Genomic DNA, 25736 nt, shown 5'->3' with positions numbered 1-25736 from the left:
ATGGATGTCAATAAGGAGACCTCTGCACTCCAGGGAGCCTCTGGTGGTGGATTAGTATTTTTCCCTGGTGCAAGAAGGGACTTTGAGAGCCCATCCCACGTGAAGGGTTACACTCTGGCCCTGGACACATGGGGAAGGGCCCAGGACCAGCACAGGAAGATTTGGTGGACTTTGCAGAGCCCCCATTGAGGGCCCTACCCTGCCTGGGGAGTGGTGGGTGGATGGAGTGAGGGGTAGGTTGGGGGTGGGGAAGAGGGATGGGGGTGAGGGGAGGGAGAGGGAGAAGGGACTTACATGTGAAACAAGCTTGTTCCCTAACTAGAACTAATAAATAAATTAAAAAAAAAAAAAAAGAATTCCCCATGCGTCATCCTGAATCTCCCCTGACCACACCCTCACAGGCGTAAGCCAGGCACACCTGTAGAGGCTTCAAAGCCAATCCCCAGTGACACACCTCCTCCAACAAGGATTACACCTCCTAATCCTTCCCAAACAATTCTACCAACTGGGGACTAAGTGTTCAAGCATATGAGCCTATGTGGGCCATTCTCATTCAGATCACCACACCGGCTCTAGTGTTACAGTATCCAGAGTCAGCATCTTTTGTATTATATTTTCTGTGTGTATTACATTTTTCACATTGCATATCAGTAATTTAACTAAGAAGGCATAAGTAACTAGGTTTATTAATCTGAAATTACCTTACATTTCATTACTAAAAATTGATTTTTCACATCTGGTAGCTTAATAATATCCACCTCAATCTTCATTGTTTTATATTTACAGTGAAAATAATACCTGTCACACTAAGGATAGATTGAATTATTGTTTCTTCTAGGATTCTACTTTTAAAATAAATACGTGTGACTGTAGTTATGCTAAACTTAGCATTTAATACAGTATTACATATGTATTAACATGTCTTTTCCTGTTTTTTGATGGCAAGGATACTGGATTCCGACTGGACTCATTACAAACCATCCTGCAACAGGAAGTCCTGCTACAAGAGGATGTGGAGCTAATTGAGCTACTTGATCCCAGCATCCTGTCTGCGGGGCACCCTCCACAGGAAAATGGACACCTTCCAACACTCTGCTCCCTGGCAACTCCTAATGTTTGGTACTGTCTGGAAAACATTTCTCTTTTGACTGTTTACATGTAGAATATTGGCAGAAGAAATCTACCATAATATTCTCTGTTGTGAAGGCCTTATGAACATTCCATATGCTTTTGTTTTAAAGGTTTATTTATTATGTGTGCAACATTCTTCCTTCATGTATGCCTACACACCAGAAGAGGACACCAGATCTCATTATAGATGGCTGTGAGCCACCATGTGTTTGCTGGGAATTGAACCTGGGTCCTCTGGAAGGGCTGTCAGGGCTCTTAACCTCAGAGCCATCTCTCCAGCCTGAACAGTCCATATGTTTGGAATTATAACAAATGTAGTGATATGCCAGAGATTCAAAACAAAACCAAAGTGCTGGGGAAAAAATTCATCATGTATTTCCAACTCAGCAAAATTAGTTCTATGCTTAGCAGCTCAACTATCAGGGACAAATGTACCAAAATATCAATATGACAGTGCAGTGTACATGTCAGCCCTAGCCAGGTACTGTCATAGCTGTATTACAGAGATGCTAATAGCTGATACATAGAAATAAAGCATCAATTATTGATATGTTGGCTGAGAAGAGATCATAGCTGATAATATACCTAATGATTTGAACTATTCTAAGGCTTACTTGGAAAGCTGAGCCAGAAGGATCACGGGTTCCCAGGAGTTAGAGGCCAGCCTGCACAATATAGCAAAGACCTTGTCCCAAAAGAAAATAACAGTCAAACAAAAACAATCCTGAAACCTTTCATCTACTGAGAATATTTGGGTCTCATGCAAAAGATCTAGGTCATAATGTGTCTTAAAATAGTTTTTTCAAAAAGGGAAAGACAAATTGTAAACAATTTTCTGTATGTGAATACATGTTTGGGAATTGTTGGTGCCTTTCTCCTGTTCATTTATCATGTTTGACAGAGAAGGGAAGAATGAATCAAGGAATGTACAGAGTCACTGCCCAAACTGTTCAAGTTACATAGTAGCTATGTTAACTGTCCTGTGTTCTGAATTTCTTTCCTGTCACATTGTAATAGATAGCCAAGTGTGTTTCCAAGTCAGCAGTCACTGAAATACCATCATATAAAAATAAACATATTTCTCTTTAAAAATAGAGGAATTTGCCTGGCACGGTGGTGTGTACCTGGAGTCCCACAAGTGTGGTTATAGTATAGACTACTAAGAACCTTGCTTGAACCCAAGAGTTCAAGACACACAGTGAAGACCTTGTCTCCAAAAGACCCACAAAAAATATATATTTATGTGTATATTATAAATACATATATAAACAAATGAATTTAAAGATGTGCTAAGAACAAACCGTAGATTTTAAGCATTTATGGGACTAGAGACATAGCATCTGCTAAACATTTGCCATGTAAGCATAAGGACGTAAGTTCAATCCTAGAACCCATCACATTTTTTTTTTTTAAAAAAACTTGGTGTGATAGTATATGCTTATAATACCAGTGTTGGGGAGGAAGAGACTGGGGCTCAGTGACCAGCCCCTGTTTGGAAAGACTAAAAACAAAAAAACAAAATGGGCCAGTTGTGATGGTGCATGACTATAAACCAAGCACTCAGGAGGCAGAAGCAGGTGGATCTCTCTGAGTTTGAGACCCGCTTGGTCTATATAACAGGTAGCAGGACAGTCAGGACTACATAGAGAGACCCTGTCTCAGAAAAACAAACAATGACAAGAACAATAAAAAACAAGGTAGGCAGCACCTGAAAAATGACACTTGAAGTTGACCTGTGGCCTCCCAGGTCAACTTCAGCATACACACATGCATGTGCACATACATATACATGGGCACACACAGATTTTAAAGATTAGCTGTGGTGGTGCTTTATCCATGAAGGTGACTGGCTGAGCAATTAGGAGATTTTGTAAATGCTTTTAGAGTTTGCTATTATCTTAATTACGGTCTTGTTGCTATGAGGAGACACCATGACCAGGGCAACTTATAAAAGAAAGCATTTCCTCAGATGCTTGCTTACAGTTTTAGGTCAGTCCATGTCATCATGGCAGGAAGCAGAAAGGCATGGTTCTGTAGGAGTAGCTGAGAGCTTTACATCCTGATCCATGGGCAGCAGAGAGAAACCTCAAAGCCCACCTCCAGTGACACACTTCCTCCAACAAGGCCACACCTCCTAATCCTTCTCAAACAGTTCCACTCCCTAGTGACTAAGCATTCAAATATATGAGCCTATAGGGGCCATTCTCATTCAAACCACTGCTAATGTATAAAAAGTAAAGGATGCAATTTTAATTTATGATTTTACTAAAAGTAATGAATTCTGGAAGAAGTTAGGGCTAATCATTCTCCAAACTGAGAGATGGCTCAGTGCCATACCAGCATTAGTGCCTAAATTCAGATCCCTGACACCCACATAAAGTCTAAAGCTCTGTATGGTGGTATGAACCTGCCCTAGCAATGGACAGGTGGCAATAAGCAGACCCAGAGGCCTTGCTAGCCAGACGGCATAGTCAAAATGATGAGCTTTAGGTTCAGTGAAAGAACCTGTGTCAAAAAGAAAGGTGGAAATGATAGCCACATACAACACATACAGAGTATTCTCACATGGCTTTTTGAGTATGACTGTAACTCCCAAGTATTGTTGATGCTATTTTCACAGATCCTCAGATACATTTGCCTATGTTCCTGTCTTATGTGTGCTTAATTGACCCAAATAAAAATCTTATGCATACTTTTATTTACATTAATATACTAAAGAAGTGTAAGGCTTGTCCACTTCATGATCTATGGCAAAACTGTTTTTTCAATTCATGATGATTACCAAATTAGATGACTATTCAGTTACCAGCTATGTTTTATTGTTGTTGTTTTGACTTTGATTTTGATGAGACAAGGTTTTATTTTGTAGCCTATATCAAGTTGTAGGCATGCACCATCATGCCTGCAAGTAAAGCATAGAACAGCTTCTGGGTGAAATATGCTTTTGTGCAAATGGCTTTGGGAAAAACAAACTCAAACTACCTTTTTTACTTTTAAATCTAATTTGTAAAATAGGGTTTTAATCTGTAATTTACATACTAACTACCATACTTCCTAAAACAGTTGTAGAAGACACTTCTTGCCAATGTCCTTTATTCACCAGCTTGAATTTTAATATCTAGGCAACATTACCTAACATGCTAGATGTTTAAAAGTATTCCACATCACCCTATTGTATGCCATGTTTTTAAGGTATTGCTTCATTAAGGAGCTAGCATTTTGTTTTAATAAACTGAAAGCTATCATTATTTTTATGAACTCAAGCAACTGACCTCTCTCACTTATCTGATGGCTGTCTTTTTCTTGGTTTCTGTATCCATAGGGACGTCTCACTGCTATTTGCCTTCATTAGTTTGCTCATTATGCTTCCCACTTGGTGGATTGTGTCTTCCTGGATGGTATGGGGAATAATTCTATTTCTTTACTTGATCACACGAGCTTTGAAATTATGGAGGACAGCCAAACTGCGAATGACTCTGAAAAAATATAGGGTCCGTTTGGAAGATATGGCCACAAATAGCCGAGCCTTCACTAACCTTGTGAGAAAATCTCTGCGTCTTATCCAAGAAACTGAAGTCATTTCCAGGGGATTTACTCTGTGAGTTCATTTCTCACTTTGCTTTTCAAATGATTTTTTTCTGCTGTTTACTTTAAGGAGAATATCATGTTTTTATTTCTGTGTTACAATGATGGCAGGGGAAGTCCATGTAGTCTACTAATGAAGGGATGACCTTGTTATATGCTAGATGGGTATATAGTACAGTTTTGCTTATCTACTTGAATTCATGTTTTGTGAAAAATGTTTTGAGAATCATAGTTGCTTTGGCCTATTACTGTGTGACTGGATGAGATAGTGACAGTGTTTAACACTAAACTGCATATTCATTGGCTACACAATAAATGTTTGCTTCCTTTGTTCCCTATAAGAAGACCTCATTGCCCTTTTAGATGGTTAGTGTATCTGATATGATTTTACTTTAAAATCTAAACATATATTAGTAACACTCCCTGAGTAACCATTAGCAACTGTTGTAGCACTAGAACTTTCAGAATATCGTGCTAATAATGATGTTGCACATTCCCATGGGAAACTAAATGATTAGCAGTCTAGCTGTCAATGTTTACATTTCAGAATATACTGGATACTTACTCAAAGGAGAATTGCAGGACTAGGGTGATGGCTCAGCAGGTAAGAACATTGTATAAGCATTAAGGGCTTGTATTCACAACCCCAGCATCTGTGTTAAAAGCCAGGCATGGCCACATGATGCAGCTGGAACCCCAACGCTATAGGAGAGTGGGGACAAAAGCATTGCTGCGACTTACTGGCCACCAGCCTAGCTCTAGATTCAATGATAGAACCTGTCTCAAGAGAATTAAGTGGTTCATCAAAGAGCAGGACACCTGGCACCTGAATACTCCGGCATCTGTAGCTACATAAATACGTGTATACACCACACACACCACACAGGGCAGGGGCATGGCACTCACTGGGGACCAGCTATGTTCCATATGCTGTGCTAATCATTTTTGCATACAACTAAAGATATTCACAGAGCAGTTACTCATATCTGTCTCATATGACTTCAGAAGCCCATTTCCAGTATACTAAGCTACCTACTAAATGTTCACAGATGGCTTTTAGACTATAGTATATTTAATAATTTATGTAATTTCTAAATGTTTTAATTAGCACAGATTATACAATGAGTTTCATTGTGACATTTTTCATGCATGTATATAATATATTTCAACCATATTGACATCTCATCACCTCTCTTGTCCCCTTTCCACTATACAACATTTTTCTGTTACCATTTCTAATTGGGAAAAATAAGTATGCAATAATTGCTTTTAGTTGAGGATGGAAGATAGTAAAAATCAGGAGTGAGATACATTCTGTAGTCTTTGCATCATTCACTTTGCTCTGCTCTAGATTAGTAGTTTATCTTGTCCAAAAAAACTCTGTCTGGAAAATCATGGGGCAGAGACGTGGAGGAATCTATAGTTGTCATCATGTTCTTCATGCTCTATGCTCCTTATAACAATCCTGAGAGTATAGATGACATGGAAGACTCTTACGCCTTCTGCTGCTCAGTGCAAAGCATGCCAATCCTGTGTGTGTTGATTTTGTCCTTCTGTTAGGTTAGGTCCAATTCTTACCAGTATATAGCAAATTTTGAGTTGTTTGTCAAATTTTAAAAAGTAAAAAATTCACACTTGAGTAATATCTCCTTTTCATTGTTGACATGCACAGCATTTAATGAGAGTCCTGAGTGATGAGTGGCTATGTGCCCAACCAATGCTTAGACATGTATACAAGATGCTGTGACTTTTGTCAATTTTCTGACTTTTACCCATATCCATGGAATTAACATGAAAAGGTAAAGTAGGCCATTAAGCATGATTCACCCCCTGGTTATGCTTTTGTACCATCCAGGTGGCAGGTAGGGAAAGAGAAGTGTTGGAAGATGTAGTTTCATTATTTCTGTGTAACTGGGCACTGGGCTGAAATAATGGGCTGGGATAATAAACCTTGCATCACGGTGTCTTAGGAATATTTCAATCTATAAAATGGGTTCAGCAAAGCACAACCCTAATGCTTCTTCACACTGTAATTGGGAGTGGTTTGTTTCTGTCTTAGTGTGTCCTTCTAGGAAATAATTTAGCCTTTCTTTTCCTGTGTTCCCCTACTTAAAATTAAGTCTTCCCATCTTTGTCCATATATTTTACATTGTAAGCATTCCAGTTCAGTGTCTGTTTTATAACTTTGTGGTTTTATGAAGAAGGTTTTATAAATGCTGACATTTTGTCTTGCTATTGGAGGAGGTTACCAATTAGAATAACTGCAGCATCTAACCATGCTTACTCTCAGTCATAAAGCAACACATTCCATGTGGTTGTTGCAAATGCTTTCCACTGGCCTAAGGAAAGCCCATGAACTGTGAGAGCTTTAGAGCAGCTGGCCTGCTACATAGTAATCCTTACTTTGCTTTTCTGCTTGCATTCCCCTGTTGGCCACTGGTCCTGTTACCTTTCTGCCTCCCCTACTTCATTGTGAGTAGGTAAGTGCCAGTGGCAGCAGGTGGGTAAGTAATTTTGCCCTACTTTTATGAATGTACAGAATGTATTTATATTTAGTAGTTAATTGCTCTGTACATGTGAACAAGAAGTGATTGGTGGACAAAATGTAAATACATATTAAGCATGAGAAAGTATTGATAATTAAGCCCTTTATATAACTTGTAGAGACTGGTTTTGAAACCTGTAAAGCACTTCTACTGTAGTGTATTTTATCAGGTAGGATATCTTTATGTAGAAAGCCATAAATTCTTACTGAAATATTCCCCATCTATTCTATCTCAATTAAAATTCACGTTCTCTATGTTTGACTAAATATTCTGTGAGAGTTTTTGGTTTTGTTGTTGTTGTGTTTTTCTGGTTTGGGGGTTTTGGGGTTTTTTTGGGTTTTTTGTTTGTTTGGTTTTTTTTTTTTTTTTTTTTTTTTTTTTTTTTTGAGACAGGGTTTCTCTGTATTGCTTTGCTTTGGAGCCTATCCTGGCACTCACTCTGTAGACCAGGCTGGCCTCAAACTCACAGAGATCCACTGCCTCTGCCTCCCCAGTACTGGGGGTGTGAGAGTTTTTCAGTTGTTTTTTGTTTTGTTTCTATAGTTTAGTGGTTTTGTGTATATCAAGAAAAAGGAGGCAACACTTGATTTGAAATACTTATAATAATTTTAAGAAAGAATTTTTTATAAGTTTAATAGAATTGTGGATTTAGGAAACACAAACTTTAGGACACCTGTACAGTTGTATCACATTTTACTTTTCAAGTTTGCTTGACAGGGTCAGTGCTGCTTGCTCATTTAATAAAGCCGGACAGCATCCCAGCCAGCATCTCCTCGGCCTTCGGAAAGCTGTCTACAGAACTGCAAGAGCCAACTTTCAAGCTGCAAGGCTAGCTACCCTGTACATGCTGAAAAAATATCCTTTTCTGTCCCTGTGTGAAGCTAACAATGTTTCCAAAGCCCTGAATTAGATGTTACAGTTGTATCCTGAGACATGAACTGTAAATTGAGATTGCCTATTTCAAATCTAATTTCTCTCTTCACTTATATTTCAAAACTGAAAGTGCATTTCAGGGGGAATGACAGTGACAGACAGGAAGAAATTTTGGTATAGGTTATTACAACAGGGGGAAAAAATCGTGAAGTCTTTTTCTTTACTGGTCCAAAGAAAGAGGTCATAGAGCTTAGCTATATTAGGTAAGACAGTGAATATTTCTTGAAACTATCACACAGTGCTAGGCAATGTGCTGGCACTAGTTGTGCCATTGCTATATAGTAAATATAGTTTCGGATATTTTTGTCTATCTTAAATGTGTTAATGAAGAGGTGTTGTTGATTGCCTTAACCTAATTTAACCTACCCCCTGAACTCTGAAAGTGACAATGTCACCAACTACATCTGTGTGGTACCTTTTAAGGAGCTGGGGCTTGGCCTCAGTGAAGAACAGATATCAGAAGAGGAAGCTCATAACTTGACAGATGGCTTTAGCCTGCCAGCCTTGAAGGTAACCCATTTAGAAGGAAGGACCAAGGAGTACTCATGTCCTGTTTCCCCTCTGTGTTCCTAGATGCTGCTGTTTCCGGTGTTTTAGATGTATTGACACTGCATTTAACAGCTGAGAGATCATACAAATCAAATGAAGACATCTTTGTATTTTGTTGTCAGTGCTCTTAATTTAAGAATTCCACAGAGTATGTTTAGAAATTAATGATTTACTTGATAGGAAGCCCACATGAGTTTATTCAACAAACCTGGATAAATCAGAGTGTGTGTGTGTGTGTGTGTGTGTCCCTTTATAAAATCCCCCCAGTTTTTTCTTCATACCTTAACAAATAATTTTTTCTCTAGAAACAGTTTCATGAAAAAGTATAATTGACAATATAAAAATGAAATTTCAAGCTTCAAATACTATATACCTGAAGTACAATAAAGTAAAACTATAATGACAATTTGAATTATTTCTGTATAGAAAGTAGTAAGGTAACTAAAACTTAAAAGGGTAGAAGTTTAGCTCAGCAGTAGGTTGGTTGCCTAACATGCATCAGGGCCTTGGTTCCATCCCGAAGACTGCAAATACAGTCAAGCAAACAAAAAAGTAGAGTATACAGAAGCTAGGAAAGATGAATGAACTGGTCATTCACAGAACAGAAGTACAAATGCATTCAATGAAGTAGAACTTTTAGTCATACTATTGAAAGAAATACAAATATAAGTACTAAGTCAGGGTTGGGGAGACCTCAGTGGTTAAGAGCACTGGCTGATCTTCCAGAGGACCTGGATCCAATTCCCAACACCCATATGGCAGCTCACAACTGTCTGTGACTCCAGTTCCAAGCGATTCAACATGTTCACACAGAAATATATACAGCTCACACACCAATGCACATAAAAATTTTTTTTAAAAAGAAAGGAATACTAAGTCATTTTACAAAGAATATTAGAAGTTAATAGTAATCATTATAAATGAAGATTCAGGGAGAGCTCATCTACAGGTGTTGATAGTAGAAGCTTAACTAGTGAACATGTCTTCACAAAGTTGTATAGCCTTTATCTCAGCAATTTCACCCTTATTAACCGATCTGGAGATATAGTCAAATACACCAAAAGTATTCTGAAAGCAAATTGCAGTTCAACCCTGTGGCATCAGTAGTGACTTACTCTGAAGATGTCTCTGGGGGAAGGGGAATATATATACTGAAACAAGTCTTTCTGCCATGTAGCCCTGGCTGTCCAGAAACTCTGTAGACCGGCCCTGAACTCAGGGATCTGCCCTCCTCTGCCTCCAAAGTCCTGGTATTAAACACGTGCACCACCACTATGGCCATAGAAACATATTAAAGAAAACAAAGTGGGAAAGTAACTTAAGGCAAGTTATAAAAACCATGTACACACCTGTCATCACAGCAATCAGGAGGCTAATGCAGGAGGATCACAGTTGAAGGCCAGCATAGAGTGTATACATAGCATAACCCTGTTTCAAAATAACAAAACGGACTGGAGAGATGGCTCAGCGGTTAAGAGCACTGACTGTTCTTCCAGAGGCCCTGAGTTCCATTCCTGGCAACCACATAGTGGCTCATAACCACCTTGAATGAGATCTGGTGCCCTCTGCTGGCAAGCAGGCAGAAGACTGTATGCATAATAAATAAATAAATAAAATGTTTTAAAAAAAATAACAAAACAACAAAAGCATATGTGCAACCAGTTTCCAGGGAGTTTTTAAGAAGTCAGTCCAAATACCTTTAGTTATCAAGCAATATGTAAATATTTCTTTGTTTTTCTTTTTTGAAACTTCTCTTTTGAAACTTGATAACCATACAAATCAGTTGGCCAAATTTATCAAGGTACATTTTGTGCTGAGGTGTATAACTTTTACATTTCTAATCTGTATATATTTTCTGCTTCTAGGAAATGGAGTACCATTCTTATCCTCCTCTTACCCCTATACTCTCACCTTAGCCACTGTCATTATCATCATATTCTCAATTCTCACTTCTCTCTGTGTCTCCCTTTCTCTCTCCCTCCCTCCCTCCATCTATTCTCTTCTCTCTCTCTCTCTCTCTCTCTCTCTCTCTCTCTCTCTCTCTCTCTCTCCCTCCTCCCTCCCTCCCTCCCTCTCTCTCTCCTCTCTCTTCTCTCTCTCTCTCTCTCTCTCTCTCTCTCTCTCTCCCTCTCCTTCTGTGATAGGTCTAGCTCTGTTGCCCAGGCTAGCCGTGAACTTGCAGTTCCACCTTGGCTCTCCGAGTAGCCGGATTGCAGGCACACACCACTACACCCGATAGCATCTTATGTGGGCCACTGCAACAATTTTCTCTCTGATTTCTTGTATCTTCTAAAGTTATTTGACAATGTAATTTGATATATATTAGAGCTGTTTATAAGAGATTTATGCTTTGAACTAGCTATTCCAATTCCACAAATCTTTCTTAGGGTGATTATTCTAAATATATCAAGCCCATGTGCCAGTAAGTTACTTAGTAGTTTTGTGTAGGGGTGAACACTAAGCGCCTGCCTGGGAAATGCAGTTTTTAGAGGTGGAAACATGATAAAATAGAGGAACGGCTGCATAGGCTATGGTAGGTCTGCACAGGAAACCTTTGTACAGCAGCTGTAACTTGCTTGCATAGACTTTGGAACAATGTGTGTTTCCTCTGTAGTATTCCGATGTATAGGCAGGGTAATGGGAACTCTGTTAGAAGGGGGAAGAGTAGGAGAAAACACTAATAGTGCTCAGGGCATGTGGGAACTTGAAGCAGCTTCTTTTATTTCCAAGGTAATTCTCATAATCATGTTTTACTCTGTAATGGAATAGTCTTCTCAAAAGGATAACTTGGGAGATTTTTAATTGGGCAGAGGTGAATTTATATTTTATCCCTGACTCCTAATTGGCCTCAGATAAAGTATTCTTTAAATGCCTCATCTTTAAAAATGATTACAACTGCTTTTTAAGGTGTTAGATTAAATGAGAAGACTTATAAAATGCCTAAAACAGAGCTGGTCATTTAATGGATCCTTAAAAGTGTTCATTGCGTTTCGTTTGTTATATAGCTGTTTATTTTAAAATCCATAGGCTATACGTTTTCCTTTCTTTAAAATTTTTATATATATGAATATTTTGCCTGCGTATTTATCTATGTACCATATATATCTTCACAAAAGTCAGAAGAGGGTGTCGGGTCCCCCAGAACCTGACTTAACTTTGATTTTCAGCACCACATGGTAGCTCACATGTGGTACTGGAAATCAAAACCACATCCTCTTCAAGAGCAGCAAGTGTTATTAACCACTGAGCCGTCTCTCCATCCTATACTTTGCCCCTCATTGCTATTCTTTAAGAAGGACTCAAAAGAAGCAATTTTGATATTTCAACATCTATTTATTTTTTGTTTAGTCATCAAGATGTCTCACTGATTTTCCTACTTATGTTTTTATGTACTTTTTTGTTTTCTATTTTTAATAAAAATATAATTATATCATTTCCCCCTTCTTTTTCTTACTTTCCATCACCTCCCCTTGCTCTGTCTTGAAACTGTGGCCTCTTTTGCCTTACTTGTTATTGTAATGTATGTGTTCATATTTGTGTGTGTGTATGTGTGTGTGTGTGTGTGTAAATGCCTAACTATACAAATATAACCTATTCAGTTCTTTGACCACATAGTACTAGACAACCAATTAGGAACCTCTTCCCTGGGGCAGACAGTTGTTCCCACTCTCAGCATTTCTTAAATTCTCAGGTTTGGGACCCATGAAATTTCCTCCTTCCTTGTTAGCAAGTCTACTGCTGTTTGCTTCTTCAGGTCTTGTGTGTGCAGCCATGTTGCTGAGGTATCATGGGTGAACACTTCCCTGTCACTTCTAGGAAACATAATGTCACAGCAGCTTTCCTGGGATTCTTGCTCTTAGAAGCTTTCTGCCCCTCTTCAGTGATGCTGTCTGAACCTCAGGTGCAGGAATTGTGTTATAGATGTATCAGCTGGGACTGGGCAGCCCATGATCACTTGTTCTTTGTATTTTGACCAGTTAGAGTTTTCTATAAGTGTCTTCTGTTGCCAAGAGAGGCAATGTGTAGCACAAATTTTAATTGTTCTTAATAATAAAAACTCAGAGTCAGCTGTCAGGGGTGAAAGCTGAGGATCAGAGAAGCAGAGCTGTCAGTCACTAGAGTTCTTACCTCTACCAATGCTCAGACCAAAGGATCAATCCTGTCCCTACAAATCCTCAGACTGCATCTCAGACTGAAACCTCAGAATGTACTGAGCTCCTATCTCCACCCAGCCATATCACTCCTGTCTCCACCTCCCTAGTTTTTAGAGACCTTCCTGTCCTTCCCCTCTCTTGCTTTCTTTCCTTTCCCATACATACATACATACATGCATGCATACATAAAAGTAGAGTCACATCACCATTTACATAATTTTGAAATTCATTTAATAAAGTCATCTCAAGAGTGTCTATTTCTAAGGTTTTGGATAATTGGAATCTAAATTATCTGAAGTAGTTTGATCTGTTGTCTGTCACTTATTCTTGGTGCTACAGTACTTCCTTATGTGTTTACTTTGGGGCTGTTGTCCGTGTTAGGACTGTGTCTGGAGAGATCCTTAGCTGTCTGCTTTCTGCTGTGTCTCTCAAGCATAAGTTTACAGAGATTGGACAGATGGATCAGAGTTAAGAGCACATAATGTTCTTGCTGAGGACCCAAGTTCAGTTCCCAATACCTATGTTAGGCGGCTCACAGCCACCTGTGACTCTTACTCCAGGTTATCTGACACCCTCCTTTGGACTCTGTAGCCACTTACACTTTCATGTGCACATAGTCACACACATGTACACACATAATATTTTTAATTTTTAAGTTAATTTTTAAAAATCAGGTTTTCAGTTTTCGTGCCAGACATGCTATTCTTAGAACAAAGTCGCAGTCTCATTTTGAATCCTGATTTGTTTTTTCTTTTCATTCTTGAGGTAGGGTCTCACTCTGTAGCCTTTACTGGCCTGGAACTTGCAGAGATCTGTTTGCCTCTGCCTCCTTAGTGGCATTAAAGGTGTGAACTACCACAGGTGGCTTGAACCCCAGATTCCTGTTTGTTTGTTTTATCCGTGCAGATGTTTTACCTGAACATATGTCTATGCACCACGTGTGTTCAGTGGTTCTGTCCCACCATCGCCTGGAACTGGAATTACAGAGGGTTGGAAGCTGCCTGCCATCTGGGTGCTGGGAATGGAACCCAACCTGGTGCTCTGCAGGAGTAACAAATGCTGTTAACTGCTGAGCTCTTTAGCTATCTCTTAATAATCAGCCTCATAATCTTTTGTTTGTTTATTTGTTTCAGTTGAACAACTTTTACTAAATGAGAAAACAACATTTAAAATGTGCTTTAAAACAAAATGGAATTAGAAAAAAAAAGAATACATTTTAAAGAACTTTTTTTTTTTTTTTTTTTTTTTTCTTCCCCAAGACAGGGTTTCTCTGTGACTTTGGAGGCTGTCCTGGAACTAGCTCTTGTAGACCAGACTAGTCTTGAACTCACAGAAATTTGCCTACCTCTGCCTCCCGAGTGCTGGGATTAAAAGCGTGCGCCACTAATGCCCAGCTTGCCCGGCTTTAAAGAACTTTTGCACTGTGCTGGAAATCAAATGTTTCTTGCAATAATACAATGCACCAATCCATAAAATGTTAACAGAGTTCTCAGTTTAATGTTTTCAAAGACAATATAAGGTTTCACATTTATGGTAACACATAAGAAGGGCATTATAAATATTATGTGCATCCCTATGAAGCTTACAAATTTGACAATGTTCAATAAAGACTTTAGAATGACATCCAGTAGTGTCACATTCAAAGAACCACAGATCTGTGCCTAATGTTAAGTCCTCCTTCTAAAATCTGTGTTGAGCTTGCTACTCCTTGACATTTGTTAATGCTAACCCTTAACAAAAGAGAACATCAGCCTCATATTCTTGATATATGTGTATGAATACATACATACCGCAGCATTCCTGTACAGGTCAGAGGGCAACTTGAATGAGTCCTCTCCTTGTACAATGTGAGTATTGGAAACAGAACTCACATGGTCAGGCTTTGTAGTTAGTGTCTTTACCTGCTAAGCCATCTTATCAGCCTGAATTTTTGTAAAGGAAAATTCATTTCTAATAAATATTTGAGGCAGGGTCTCTTTGTGTATATCCCTGGCTGTCCTGAAATTCACTGTGTAAACCAGGCTGACCTCCAACTCAACAGATCTGCCTGTCTCTGTCTCCCAAGTGGTGGGGTTATAGGCATGTGCCACCATAGCCAGCTTCACCTTATTATTTTTAATTATATGTGTCCATGTATGCCACAGAGGTTTCATGGTCCTCAGGAGCTGCAGTTACAAGCGTTTGTGAGTTGTCATATAGGTGGTGGGAATTGCACCCAGGTCCTCTGGAAGAGCACTGAGCCATCTCTTCAGCCCTCCATCCATTCTTAGATCATTTCTATCTAAGGTAGAACTGTGCTGAATTGCATATAGGTATTGGCTTCTATATTAGAATCCTAAATCCTCACATGTTACCACTACATAATTCAGTATAGTGTCCTTGGCTAATCCTAGAGTATGTTCAAGTTCAGTTTAGTCATTATTTAGGATAATGTAGGGGGTGGTATCTAGGATAACATGAAAGGTTAAAAGTTGGAAGTTAAATATATTTGTAGTTTGAGTATTGACAATATTTTTATTGATCAGTATGTCCTTGCCCTCCTTCCCCCACCCCCTTCTCTCTCTCTCTTTTTCTCTCTCAGGTTTTGTTCCAACTCTGGGTGGCACAGAGTTCAGAGTTCTTCAGGCGCTTAGCCCTATTACTTTCTACAGCTAATTCGCCTTCGGGGCCCTTACTTACTGAGGCTTTATTGCCTCACCGAATTCTGTCTGATGTGACTCAGGGTCTACCTCATGCTCATTCTGCCTGCTTGGAAGAGCTGAAGCGCAGCTATGAGTTCTTTCGGTACTTTGAAACTCAGCACCAGTCAGTACCCCAGCGTTTATCCAAAACTCAGCAGAAGTCGAGAGAACTGAATAATGTTCACACAGCAGTGCGCAGCTTACAGCTCCACCTGAAAGCCCTACTGAATGAGTAAGTTTAACATCACAGGAAAAAGCAGACATCATCTTCGTTCCATGGTGGCTGTTTCTCTTGTCCTCACTAGAAAGAAGAAACAAAATGGAACATAAAGGGTGGTCTGTGGGTATGAGGTGTTGGGAAAACAATGATTGACAAGCACTGTGGTTTAAGAGAATCATTTGTAGTTTTTCCTTTCCTGGTTTCAGTAGAAAGCAGATGTTCCATGTCTTTAAGAGGTAGAATGAAGAGAATTATCAAAAAATGAGCATCTTTTTTAGCCCTCTTAAGGTAGGACTTTAAACTGGAACCCATGGTTTGAGGCATCCCTGTACATAACTGAAGGGTAATGCTTTGCTACTTTCTAAACACATCACAGCAGCTTTGGAAATACTTCTATAGTGCAGAAGTATTTCTTCTACTGTGGCCTCAGTAAAGGGTGGTATCCACATTTTTATATTTCTTTCTTCTACTTTGCATAATATTGACATTCAGCTGTAGTTTCCAGATGTTCATAGTAGCTTTGGTGTACTTTTATCAGTTGCAAATATTTTTCTCATCTATTTCTAAATGGAAATTTTCACATTTTAAAAATTAAATAAACCAGACCTAGTGTTGAATGTCTTTAATCCCAGCACTCTGGAGGCAGAGGTATGTGGATCTCTGTGAGTTCAAGGCCAGCCTGGTCTACAGAGTGAGTTGCAGAAGAACTAGAGCTATATAAAGAGACTCTGTCTCCAAAAAGAGAAAAAGAAATAAAGAATTGAATCAAAGTATACCTGAATGTAGTTATTCCCACTGAATTTTTTTAATAAATGTGAAATATTCACAGTGTAGGGCTGCAGCAAGTAAGTGGGTAAGTTGTACTGGCAATCAGGGAGATCACTGGGATTTACTGAAGTGATGCGATTGCAGCTGATAGACTTCTGTGACCCAGGATATCAGTCAAGGAGTGGAAGGGAAATACATAAATCAGTTGTGAGATAAGAAAGTGAGCCCAAAGGCCTAGACTACTCAACAAACTGAAAAGGCTAACTGAAGTGGGAGGAAGGAAGATGAGATAAACAAAACCAGAAATGTAAACTCAGGTGGTGCAACCTTTAATGCTAGCACTCAGGAGGTAGAGGCAGGTGGATCTCTGTGAGATTGAGGCCAGCCTGATCTACAGAGCAAGTTCCAGGACTGACTCCAAAGGAGAAACCCTGTCTCGAGAGACCAATCCCCTCAAACACTCGCCTCCCCCTCCCCCCCACGCCGCTGAAAAAGAAATGTAAGCTCAGAAACATATTTGAAAAGGAAAGTTTTACCTTAGTTCAAAGCCTTTGAGAGGTTGATATGAGAAACATGAAAGATAGGATTGGAAAAGTAAAGAAGCTGAGGTGAGAGTATCCCAGTGACCTATCTGTATTACTCTAAGATGCTAACTCTGGACAGTAAGACCATGTCCACGTGTGTGGGAGCAAAGGTTGGATTATCCAAGTGCATTAGAAACGGTTCTCTAGAACAACAGAACTGACAGTATGAGGGGTGTGTGTGTGTGTGTGTGTGTGTGTGTGTGTGTGTGTGTGTGTGTGTGTGTTTAAAGATTTGTTTTTTATGCATGTGTCTGTGCACTTATATGCAGGTGCCAACAGAGGCCAGAAGAGGGTGTTGGATGTTCAAGGGCTGGAGTTACAAATGGTTATGCACGGCCCCAAATGGGTACACGCTCAAGTACGCTAACTTCAGCCCCATGAATGGAAGTTATGAGAGAGGTTTTCATCCTGAACTCCAGTTCCAGGAGATCCAGCATCCTCCTCTGACTCTGCAGGCACCAGGCACACATGTGTAAGATATCCTTGCAGGCAAAATAGTCATACCTGTAAGATAAAGACATCTACATATAATTTTTAAAAATATATTTATATATTTTATATAATACACATGTATAATTTCAATATATTTATGCATATATATATATAGTCTTCCTGGTTGTTAATTTCTTAAAAGTAGGATATGGGCTTAATGTCTAGTATGTATATAAGAAATACTTGTTGAATACATTACATAATATGCCTTATAAATTTTCATTTGTTTCTGGGGGGTTGTTTTAGGTTCCTAACCAAGTACTCTATCACTGAGCTGCATCTCCAGCCCCACTCTAACATTTATAAGCATACTATTCAGTGGTAGCAAATACATACACATTGTTGAAGACTCTTAAACCATTTGTCTCTAGAACTGTTTGGGTTTTTTTTTGTTGTTGTTGTTTTGTTTTTCCTCAAGACAAGGTTTCTCTGTGTAGCCCTGCTGTCCTGGAACTCACAGAGATCCACCTGCCTCAGCTTCCCTAGGCCTGGGATTAGGCATGTGCCACTACCTCCTGGCTTGAACTGCTTTTTTAATTTTATAGGTTCTTAAAATAATCCTCTTAAATGATAAATTTTCCTTTTCATATTTTAAAAATCTATTTCTGTTTTTCTGTGTTGCACAGAGTAATAATTCTTGAAGATGAACTTGAAAAGCTTGTTTGTACTAAAGAAACACAGGAGCTGCTATCAGAGGCTTATCCGATACTAGAACAGAAGCTCAAACTGATTGAGCCCCATGTTCAGGCCAGCAACAGTTGCTGGGAAGAAGCCATTTCTCAAGTGGATAAACTGCTTCGGAGGAACACAGATAAAAAAGGTACCTGTATCAAAGTCTGCCCCATATGTTGCAACGGACTTTGATGATCCCCCGTGGGAGGCCTCACCCCCTCTGTGGAGTGGATGGGCTGTGGGATGCGGAGATAGGGAGGGGGCACTGGGAGGACAAGAGGGAGAGAGAACTGGGACTGATATGTAAAATAAGATTGTTTTTTAACTTTTAAAAAGGGTCTCTTGTACCCCAGACTATCCTTGCATTCACTGTGAGGCTGAAAATGACCTTGAACTCCCAATCCTTCTGCCTCCACCTCTGGTTTTATAGGTATATGCCACTTCTTTTAATTATGCCACTTCTTTTAATTATAGACAATGATGAAAATTATGATTTTGTATATATAATTATATTTATGATTATATATATACATATATAATCATGTGATTAAATACCAAATTGAAATTCAATTTATTAAAGGTAAACTCAGCTGGGTGAGTAGGTTAAAATATTTACTTGTGGAACTCATTTCCAATTCTGAGTTAAAACGGGGAAATAAAGATAACATAAGATTGATCTTTGTCTTCTTTTATTATCTTTTGTTTGTTTTTTGAGACAGGGTTTCTCTGTTGCCCTGGCTGTCCTGGGACTTACTCTATAGACCAGGCTAGCTCAAACTTGAGATCCACCTGCCTCTGCCTCTCTAGTGCTGAGATAAAAGGTGTGTACCACCATGCCCTGTGATCTTCATTTGTTTATAAGAAAGAATAATGATCTGTTTTAACACCCTCCCAAAACTATGAACAAAATATTTTGTGAGAGTGGAGTATTTGTGTGTCATCTAGCATGTGACAGACACTGTGGCCATTTCCTCCAAGAGTTTAACTTAAAGTGAAGTGGTAAATTTACTCTATTACTACTAACTTTGGTGTCTCTAATTTTCACAACTATGACATTTTAACCAGAACAATTTAGGAGCCAGGTATGGTAGTACACATCAAAAATCTAACACTCATGAACCTAAGGTAGAAAGATCATTAGTTTAAGATTAACCTGCGCTCCTATTAAGAGCCTGCCTCAAAACAAGAAATTTAGGGAAAATAGAAAGTTGAACTATGAAACTAACAAGGTGCCAGTGCCAAGAATGTCATATCATTTGATGTTCACTACTTTCTGATGGCCTGTTGCTCCTCTTTATTCTGCCACCCCCCCACCCCTTTTTAAAGGCAAGCCAGAAGTAGTGTGTGAAAACCCACACTGCACTGCAGCACCCTTGATGCGGCCTGCTCTGCACATTGAGGACAGAGACCCTATCCCTGAGGAGCAGGTAAGGGTGAAAGGGGCTGGTTTCCCTGAAGACTAGGTTCATACCATTTACCTAGTTTTATTTTAGGTGACATGGGTACTATCAGATAAATTGTTGGATTTCTGCTTCTAATTAGGTTAAGACTACAGTGTAATATGAATTAATGCCAAAATATCAGCTCTTAGTGCCTTGATTTTGATTCATTGACTCAGAGTAGAAAATAGCCATTGACAGTGTTAAACTTTCTCATCTAGAACTTTTTAGTATCCATTGTTAAGCTTTTTGAAGATTTTAATCTAGCAGTAGATATGTCTGTTGCCTTTCTCCTCTCCAGTTGCCATAACGACTGTCCCAAGAGAAAATCCTCCAAGATGCGGAGCTGCAGGTAGTGAATACTGTTAGAGACTGTCTGCTGGAAGTTCTTTGTCTTTGGTCCATTTTCAGGAATTAGAAGCATATGTGGATGACATAGACATAGAAAGTGAGTTCCGAAAGGATGATTTGTATCACTTGTCTGAAGAAGACAAAGAGAGACAGAAGCGTGAGCAGGAAGAATCCAGGAGGGTGCTGCAGGAGTTAAAATCTGTGCTGGGATTGAAAGCTTCAGAGGCAGAAAGGCAAAAATGGAAGCAACTTCTGTTTAGTGACCACGGTAAGCACGGACTACAGAGTCTACAGTGGCAGGAATGTTTTCTGTTTGAACCATGAATGCTGTTTGAAGTGTAGAACTCTGGATCCTCTAGTTAGTGTAGTACTCTCTTATAGAAGCCAAATCAATTTGATCAATAAAAGAATGACATATAATCACACCGAGACTCTATGAAGTCATGCTTTTGCCTCAGTTACTTAGTTCTTTGGTAGCTTTCTTTCAGAGTGGGCATTAAGTTGAATATATTGGGCAGGCTATGGTGGCACTGTAATCCCAGCAAGAAAGATCATGAGTTTGAGGCCAGCTGGGGCTGCAAGTTTGTGCTACATAGCAAGCCCCTTTGCGGGGACAGACAAAAGAAAGTAATAAATTTGAGATTATAAGATATGTTCTCTATTTAAAGTACTTCATTAAAACTCACCATTAATAACTGTTTAATGCTGAAAATGCATAAAGATGAGGCCACTTGGCCACTTCATCTACATTACTTAAGTAGATGGAAGCAGGGGAGGTGTTTCTTTGTATACTGACTCCATAATCAAGTTTGGATGGTGTTGGCTGGCCTTAAACTTCTTCATGTTACTCTCACTTTTTTCTTCAGTCATGCTTCATGAGAGGCAAAAGAAGGAATGAAGAGAAACTTGATATTGGCAATGTCTACTTAGTTTATTCTCAATTGCATTAATTCCTGTGGACTTGTAAGAAGGTAGAATGGGCCTTCCATCCATTTTAGAGTATCTTTATGGATCCTCAAATCCAGTTGCCTGCCTTTCCCTTTCTTACTAGAAGTATGTAGGTCATCTAGTTGGAAAGTTCCTTAGGCTTCTCCTGTTCTCTTTTATGAACCCTCACCTTTCTCTCCATCCCAATCTGTATTTGTTGGTTTCATCTTTCTTTGCTGTTCCATTGGCTCCCTTTTGAACCCAGATCCCCACTAGACTATGTTTGTCCATTAGAATAGCCCCTTAGCTGACTTCCAGTTCAGTACCTTTTTTTTTCTTCTAAGCTTTCTTGTAACATATCCCACACTTTGTTCAAACTCAAACAGCTCATTAATTCTGTCTTAAAACTACAATGGTTCCACCATTCTTATTATATAAGCCTTTCCAGCATCCACTTGTATTTCCCAGTATTTCTAATAAAGGTATCTTTCTCAACTTATTAGTCCCTCAGACTTACTATTTATATTTATGAAGAAAATGTCTGCTGGTCTCTGACCAAGAACTCTATCTTCTCTACCAAGCTGTTCTCTCTACCATTGTTTCCTCTGTGACTCCTCAGCTGCCCACCTCTCCTGCCACTGTACACTTACACATAAGAGAGACGTGTAGCTGAAATAAAAAGGAAGGCTTCAACAGCAGAGCAAAGAAATGATGACCTTCCCAGAAGCAGCAGGAGAGTTCTGTAATCTGTGTGTTCATGGATTAGAGATTGGTGTGATTTTTTTTTTTTTTTTACATGAACAGTTTCTGTGTTCAGGGCTTTTGGTTCCTAAATTTCTGTCCTTTTTTCTAGCTTTTATCCTCCAACAGTATTCAGTCAGCAAATTTTGACTCAGCAAGTAGTTATTGAGTACCAGTCAGACACCTGACACTATTGACTCCTGTATGTGGCACATAGATCAACAACCAAAAGCTGTCTACTGCCCTAGAGACTTACATTCTAACACTGCCCTAACAGTGCCCTAGAGACTTACATCCTAACACTGTCGTCAGCTGAACCTTCCCTTCCACAAAGTCTCCCTCATTCAATTAACAATGATCATGACTTGTAACATGGTACCCTTGTGAAGACCTAGCATATTTATGAACAAGAGTGTGCAGAAATGCTGAAAATAACATTATCTATAAGCTTGTATCTTTTGTTATTGCACAGTGTTTTCTTCATGTTACTTAGCTGTAAAATTACCTATTGATTGACATTGTGAGCAAATGAGAGGAATGGGTCTCATTTTCAGGAACATGCTTTTGATTCCATTTACATTTAAAAAGGCGGTAATGCTATATAGTTTGTAAAAATGTGTAAAGATCTACTGATGCCAGAAAAATGCTTTCCCATAAAAATTTCCAGTGCATCTTCCAGAGTTGTTTTCATCTCTGCCTACAGGGGTAAAGTCCGAATGGAATTAGAAAGGGAAAGCCTACACTGGAACCTGCTGTGGCCATGTGTCTTTTGTTGCTGCTTCCCTAGTGGAGTTACTGCAGCATAGGGATGTTTCTTGGAAATGGACTCGTTTTCCACAAATGCTTTTTAAATATACGCCAGATCTTCAAGATACACTTTTTTCCTTCCGTCATGCTTCATAATGTATTGTATTGTACTAACCCTCATGCTGGGAGGAGAGACTGCCTAGCAAGCAATCCACCGCCTACTAACACCAAGAGGGGCTAACTAAACCTTCATTTTTCTTGCAAGAACAAATTCTACTGTATGGATCTCTGTGATATTTATGTATTATACTTTGTTTGGTGGTTGATCTTGAATGCAGATTTCATTTCATTTGTGTTCTCTGTAGCATAACAAAATGTAGAATACTTTACTTCCATTCAGGTTCCATTAGGTGGTTGACAAGTTGAATTGTATGTTCCATTGTAAATATATATGTGATGAAGATGCCATTATCTGGGTCACATTAGGCTTTTTATCTTTGTGGTGAAAACCACACTGTGTATTCCTTTAATAACAGAAGTCCCCAAGTGTTAGTGTACATCAGAGTCAAGTGGGCGGCTTGTAAACATGCCCGCCCCAGCCCCAGTGTCCAGTTCCCTGTCTGTGGTCAGACTCTAGGATCTGTTTCCAACAGCGTCATAAGAGATAGATGGTTTTGCTGATTTAAGGACCATGCTTTTAGCGCCACTGCCTTTGAACTTCAGACTCTTCAGCAAGTCCCTGTCTCATTGTATGTCATAACATTCCCATTTTATAAAGTTACATTTATTTTACTAGAAAGTTTTATTGAACTTTTATTTATTTGTTGCTCCTTTTTTAAAAAGCTACTGGGAATTTAAAGTCATTGGGTCCTTAGTTATTTTTTTTTCTTTTCTTTTCCTCTTTTTGTTCTTTGAAGCTGTGTTGACATCCTTGTCTCCTGTAGACCCAGTGGAATCTGTAAGTAATTCAGAAACACCCATGAATTCAGATACAGGAAAAGTCACTAGGAATGACACTGAAGAGGAAAATAGTGAGCCCTCTACACGTGACATTGAAAGAAATAGGACTGAGTTTGTATGTGATAGCCCTCCCGAGGGTGAAAATAAAGGTGCTTCTGAAAATGAAGCCTTCCTCCAAGGAACTGAAGAAAGAATGTCCTACCAGTGTGAAAGTGGGGCTGAATTTCCTCAAGCTGCTGCTGCTGCTGCTGGGGCCACCGCCCCTCCAACTCCCAGGGACTCACTACAGCTCTCCATTAAGCAGAGGCTAGCCCGACTGCAGTTGTCACCAGAATTCACCTTCACTGCCGGCCTGGCTGCAGAAGTGGCTGCCAGATCTCTATCATTCACCACCATGCAGGAACAGACTTTTGGTGATGAGGAGGAAGAACAAATAGCTGAAGGAAGTGAAAATGAGGTGGAAGAAAAATAAAAGCCACAATGAAGTGATTTTTGGTTGTTCCTTTTTCAAAAGTGTTTTAGCTTCAAGACTGGAAAGGGAAATGAGTATGTGTTTACGCTATATAAAGTTTAAGAGTGAATTTACATGGCAAGTACTGATTCAGAAACTGACCTGAAATTAGTAGACACCTGTATAGGCAGGTCTTTTAGGAATAGGAGAGGAAGGTAAGGTCATTTTTGAATAAACTGCTGTTATATTTATGGCACAATAATCTTGGCAATTCTTTAAGTACTTTTAATAAGAAATGAATTTATCATTTTTTGCCAAACTTTGCTGCCATAACGTAACTAGAATAATTGCAGAGCGTAAACATTTAGAATGAGCTCTTTCTACTGTCTCCTTGCAGTGTGTAACTGCAGCGATCATGTTAATATGTTGTTCGTATTTTATTTTGTTTATACCACTCCTAAAACAAAGATACAGGTTCTGAATAAAAATATTTAATTACTACAACTGATGTGTGCTGGGTTTGGAACTTAAGTAGTTTTAAAGGTGTTTGGGCTGGGGCCTATTTCCTGTTCCTTATTTTCATATGTGTGATCATTTTAAGGTGTCATAAATCTCTAAAAGGAAAATATTGTGCCAGTTCAAGAAAGGCCCTTCTAGGGTTTTTTGTTGTTGTTGTTCACTCCTACTACAGCTCAAAGAGATGATGTCAGAGGCGTGACTACATCAAAGTTACCCACTCCAGCCCTACAGAAAGTCGTTTCTGTCGTTTTCTTAGGGACAATGTGCCTCTGCGTGAGTAGGTTCTGATGCTATTTTCTAGCCTGGCCTATCTTACTAAGACTCAGGAAACACGTCAGCTTTCTTGGAAAGTAAGCTTGCCCTTCACATTTCATTGTGAACCTGTCTTTCCGCCATACTTTCCACAGACCAGTGTTTCGTGCTTTGATTGTGTTTTCAATGACATTTTCGGGAATATTCTCTTTCCAAAACATGTCACTGTGCACTTACAGAGTTTGTAGACATTATTTGGGAGGAATATAAGAAAAACTCAACTTATGCTGCTGGTCTAGAAGGAAAGTAAAGTATGTGAATTCCTGTAACTTACTGCTTTTAGTGAGGAAAGTTACTTATATCCAAGTTTTGTTATTCTTGTTTCAGTAACTACTTTTTTATCCTGAGGAAAATCTTCTACTTTATATGTGTAGACTTTGGACTGTTAGTGATTTGGCCTTTTTCTGATAATTAACAATATTAACATGTCAGGAGCAGTAGCTTAAATTGGACATAGAAATAGCTAGATTTCAAGAAAAAGGGAATCTCCTGTGTTGTAACTGATTTCTGTATTCCTAAATAACACAGTTTTCCTTTCTTACAAATTATTGTTTACAACTCCATTTCCCCCTAGATAGAGAACTTATTAGGGAAATTTTGCTAAGAGTTCTTTTAACTTATAACACAGGAAAAACAGGAGTTTAATCATTTTAATTCTTTTAGTCTGTTTTGAGTCAATGACACACATTTAACAGAAATCTATTCACACTATTTTATCAGCTTTGTGCTCTCTGAGCTGATGCTTTCAAATTTTGAAACACAAAGTTTAGTCAAAATTCCCATTCTTCCAGTCTCATCTGTTTTGTTCATAAGCTCTTATTTAGTTTCATGAAAACTGCTTTTTGAAGTCATGATTAAGGACATTGTGACTTTAAGTGATGTTCTTTTTAGATAATAGATTTCATATTTCTTTGATCTTTTAAAATACTTTCAGCATATAACTCTGTTTTCTCTGTGACTAATTTTCTGTTTTA

At 38.9% G+C, this 25736-nt stretch overlaps 1 protein-coding gene across 3 annotated transcripts in view; it reads left to right on the top strand.

Moving 5' to 3' along the window:
• The window catches only part of Vezt (vezatin, adherens junctions transmembrane protein), a 59788-nt gene extending 35353 nt beyond the window's left edge, over window positions 1-24435 (top strand). For 2 of the 3 annotated variants that reach the window (XM_027392645.2, XM_027392646.1), the window contains 9 exons: window positions 947-1119; window positions 4454-4729; window positions 7980-8117; window positions 8558-8705; window positions 15480-15811; window positions 18270-18463; window positions 19642-19742; window positions 20166-20373; window positions 23438-24435. In XM_027392645.2, the coding sequence (XP_027248446.1) occupies window positions 947-1119; window positions 4454-4729; window positions 7980-8117; window positions 8558-8705; window positions 15480-15811; window positions 18270-18463; window positions 19642-19742; window positions 20166-20373; window positions 23438-23952 (2085 nt within the window). In that variant the 3' untranslated portion in view covers window positions 23953-24435. Of the gene's footprint in view, window positions 1-946; window positions 1120-4453; window positions 4730-7967; window positions 8118-8557; window positions 8706-15479; window positions 15812-18269; window positions 18464-19641; window positions 19743-20165; window positions 20374-23437 lie in introns of all 3 variants that reach the window. The other variant, XM_027392644.2, reaches the window with a different exon arrangement.
• Window positions 24436-25736: the final 1301 nt, after the last annotated feature.

The sequence above is a fragment of the Cricetulus griseus genome (assembly GCF_003668045.3).
Source record: "Cricetulus griseus strain 17A/GY chromosome 1 unlocalized genomic scaffold, alternate assembly CriGri-PICRH-1.0 chr1_0, whole genome shotgun sequence".
Taxonomy (NCBI): Eukaryota; Metazoa; Chordata; class Mammalia; order Rodentia; family Cricetidae; genus Cricetulus; species Cricetulus griseus.
Note: the sequence above shows the minus strand (reverse complement) of the source record. Positions and strands in the feature narration are given on the sequence as shown.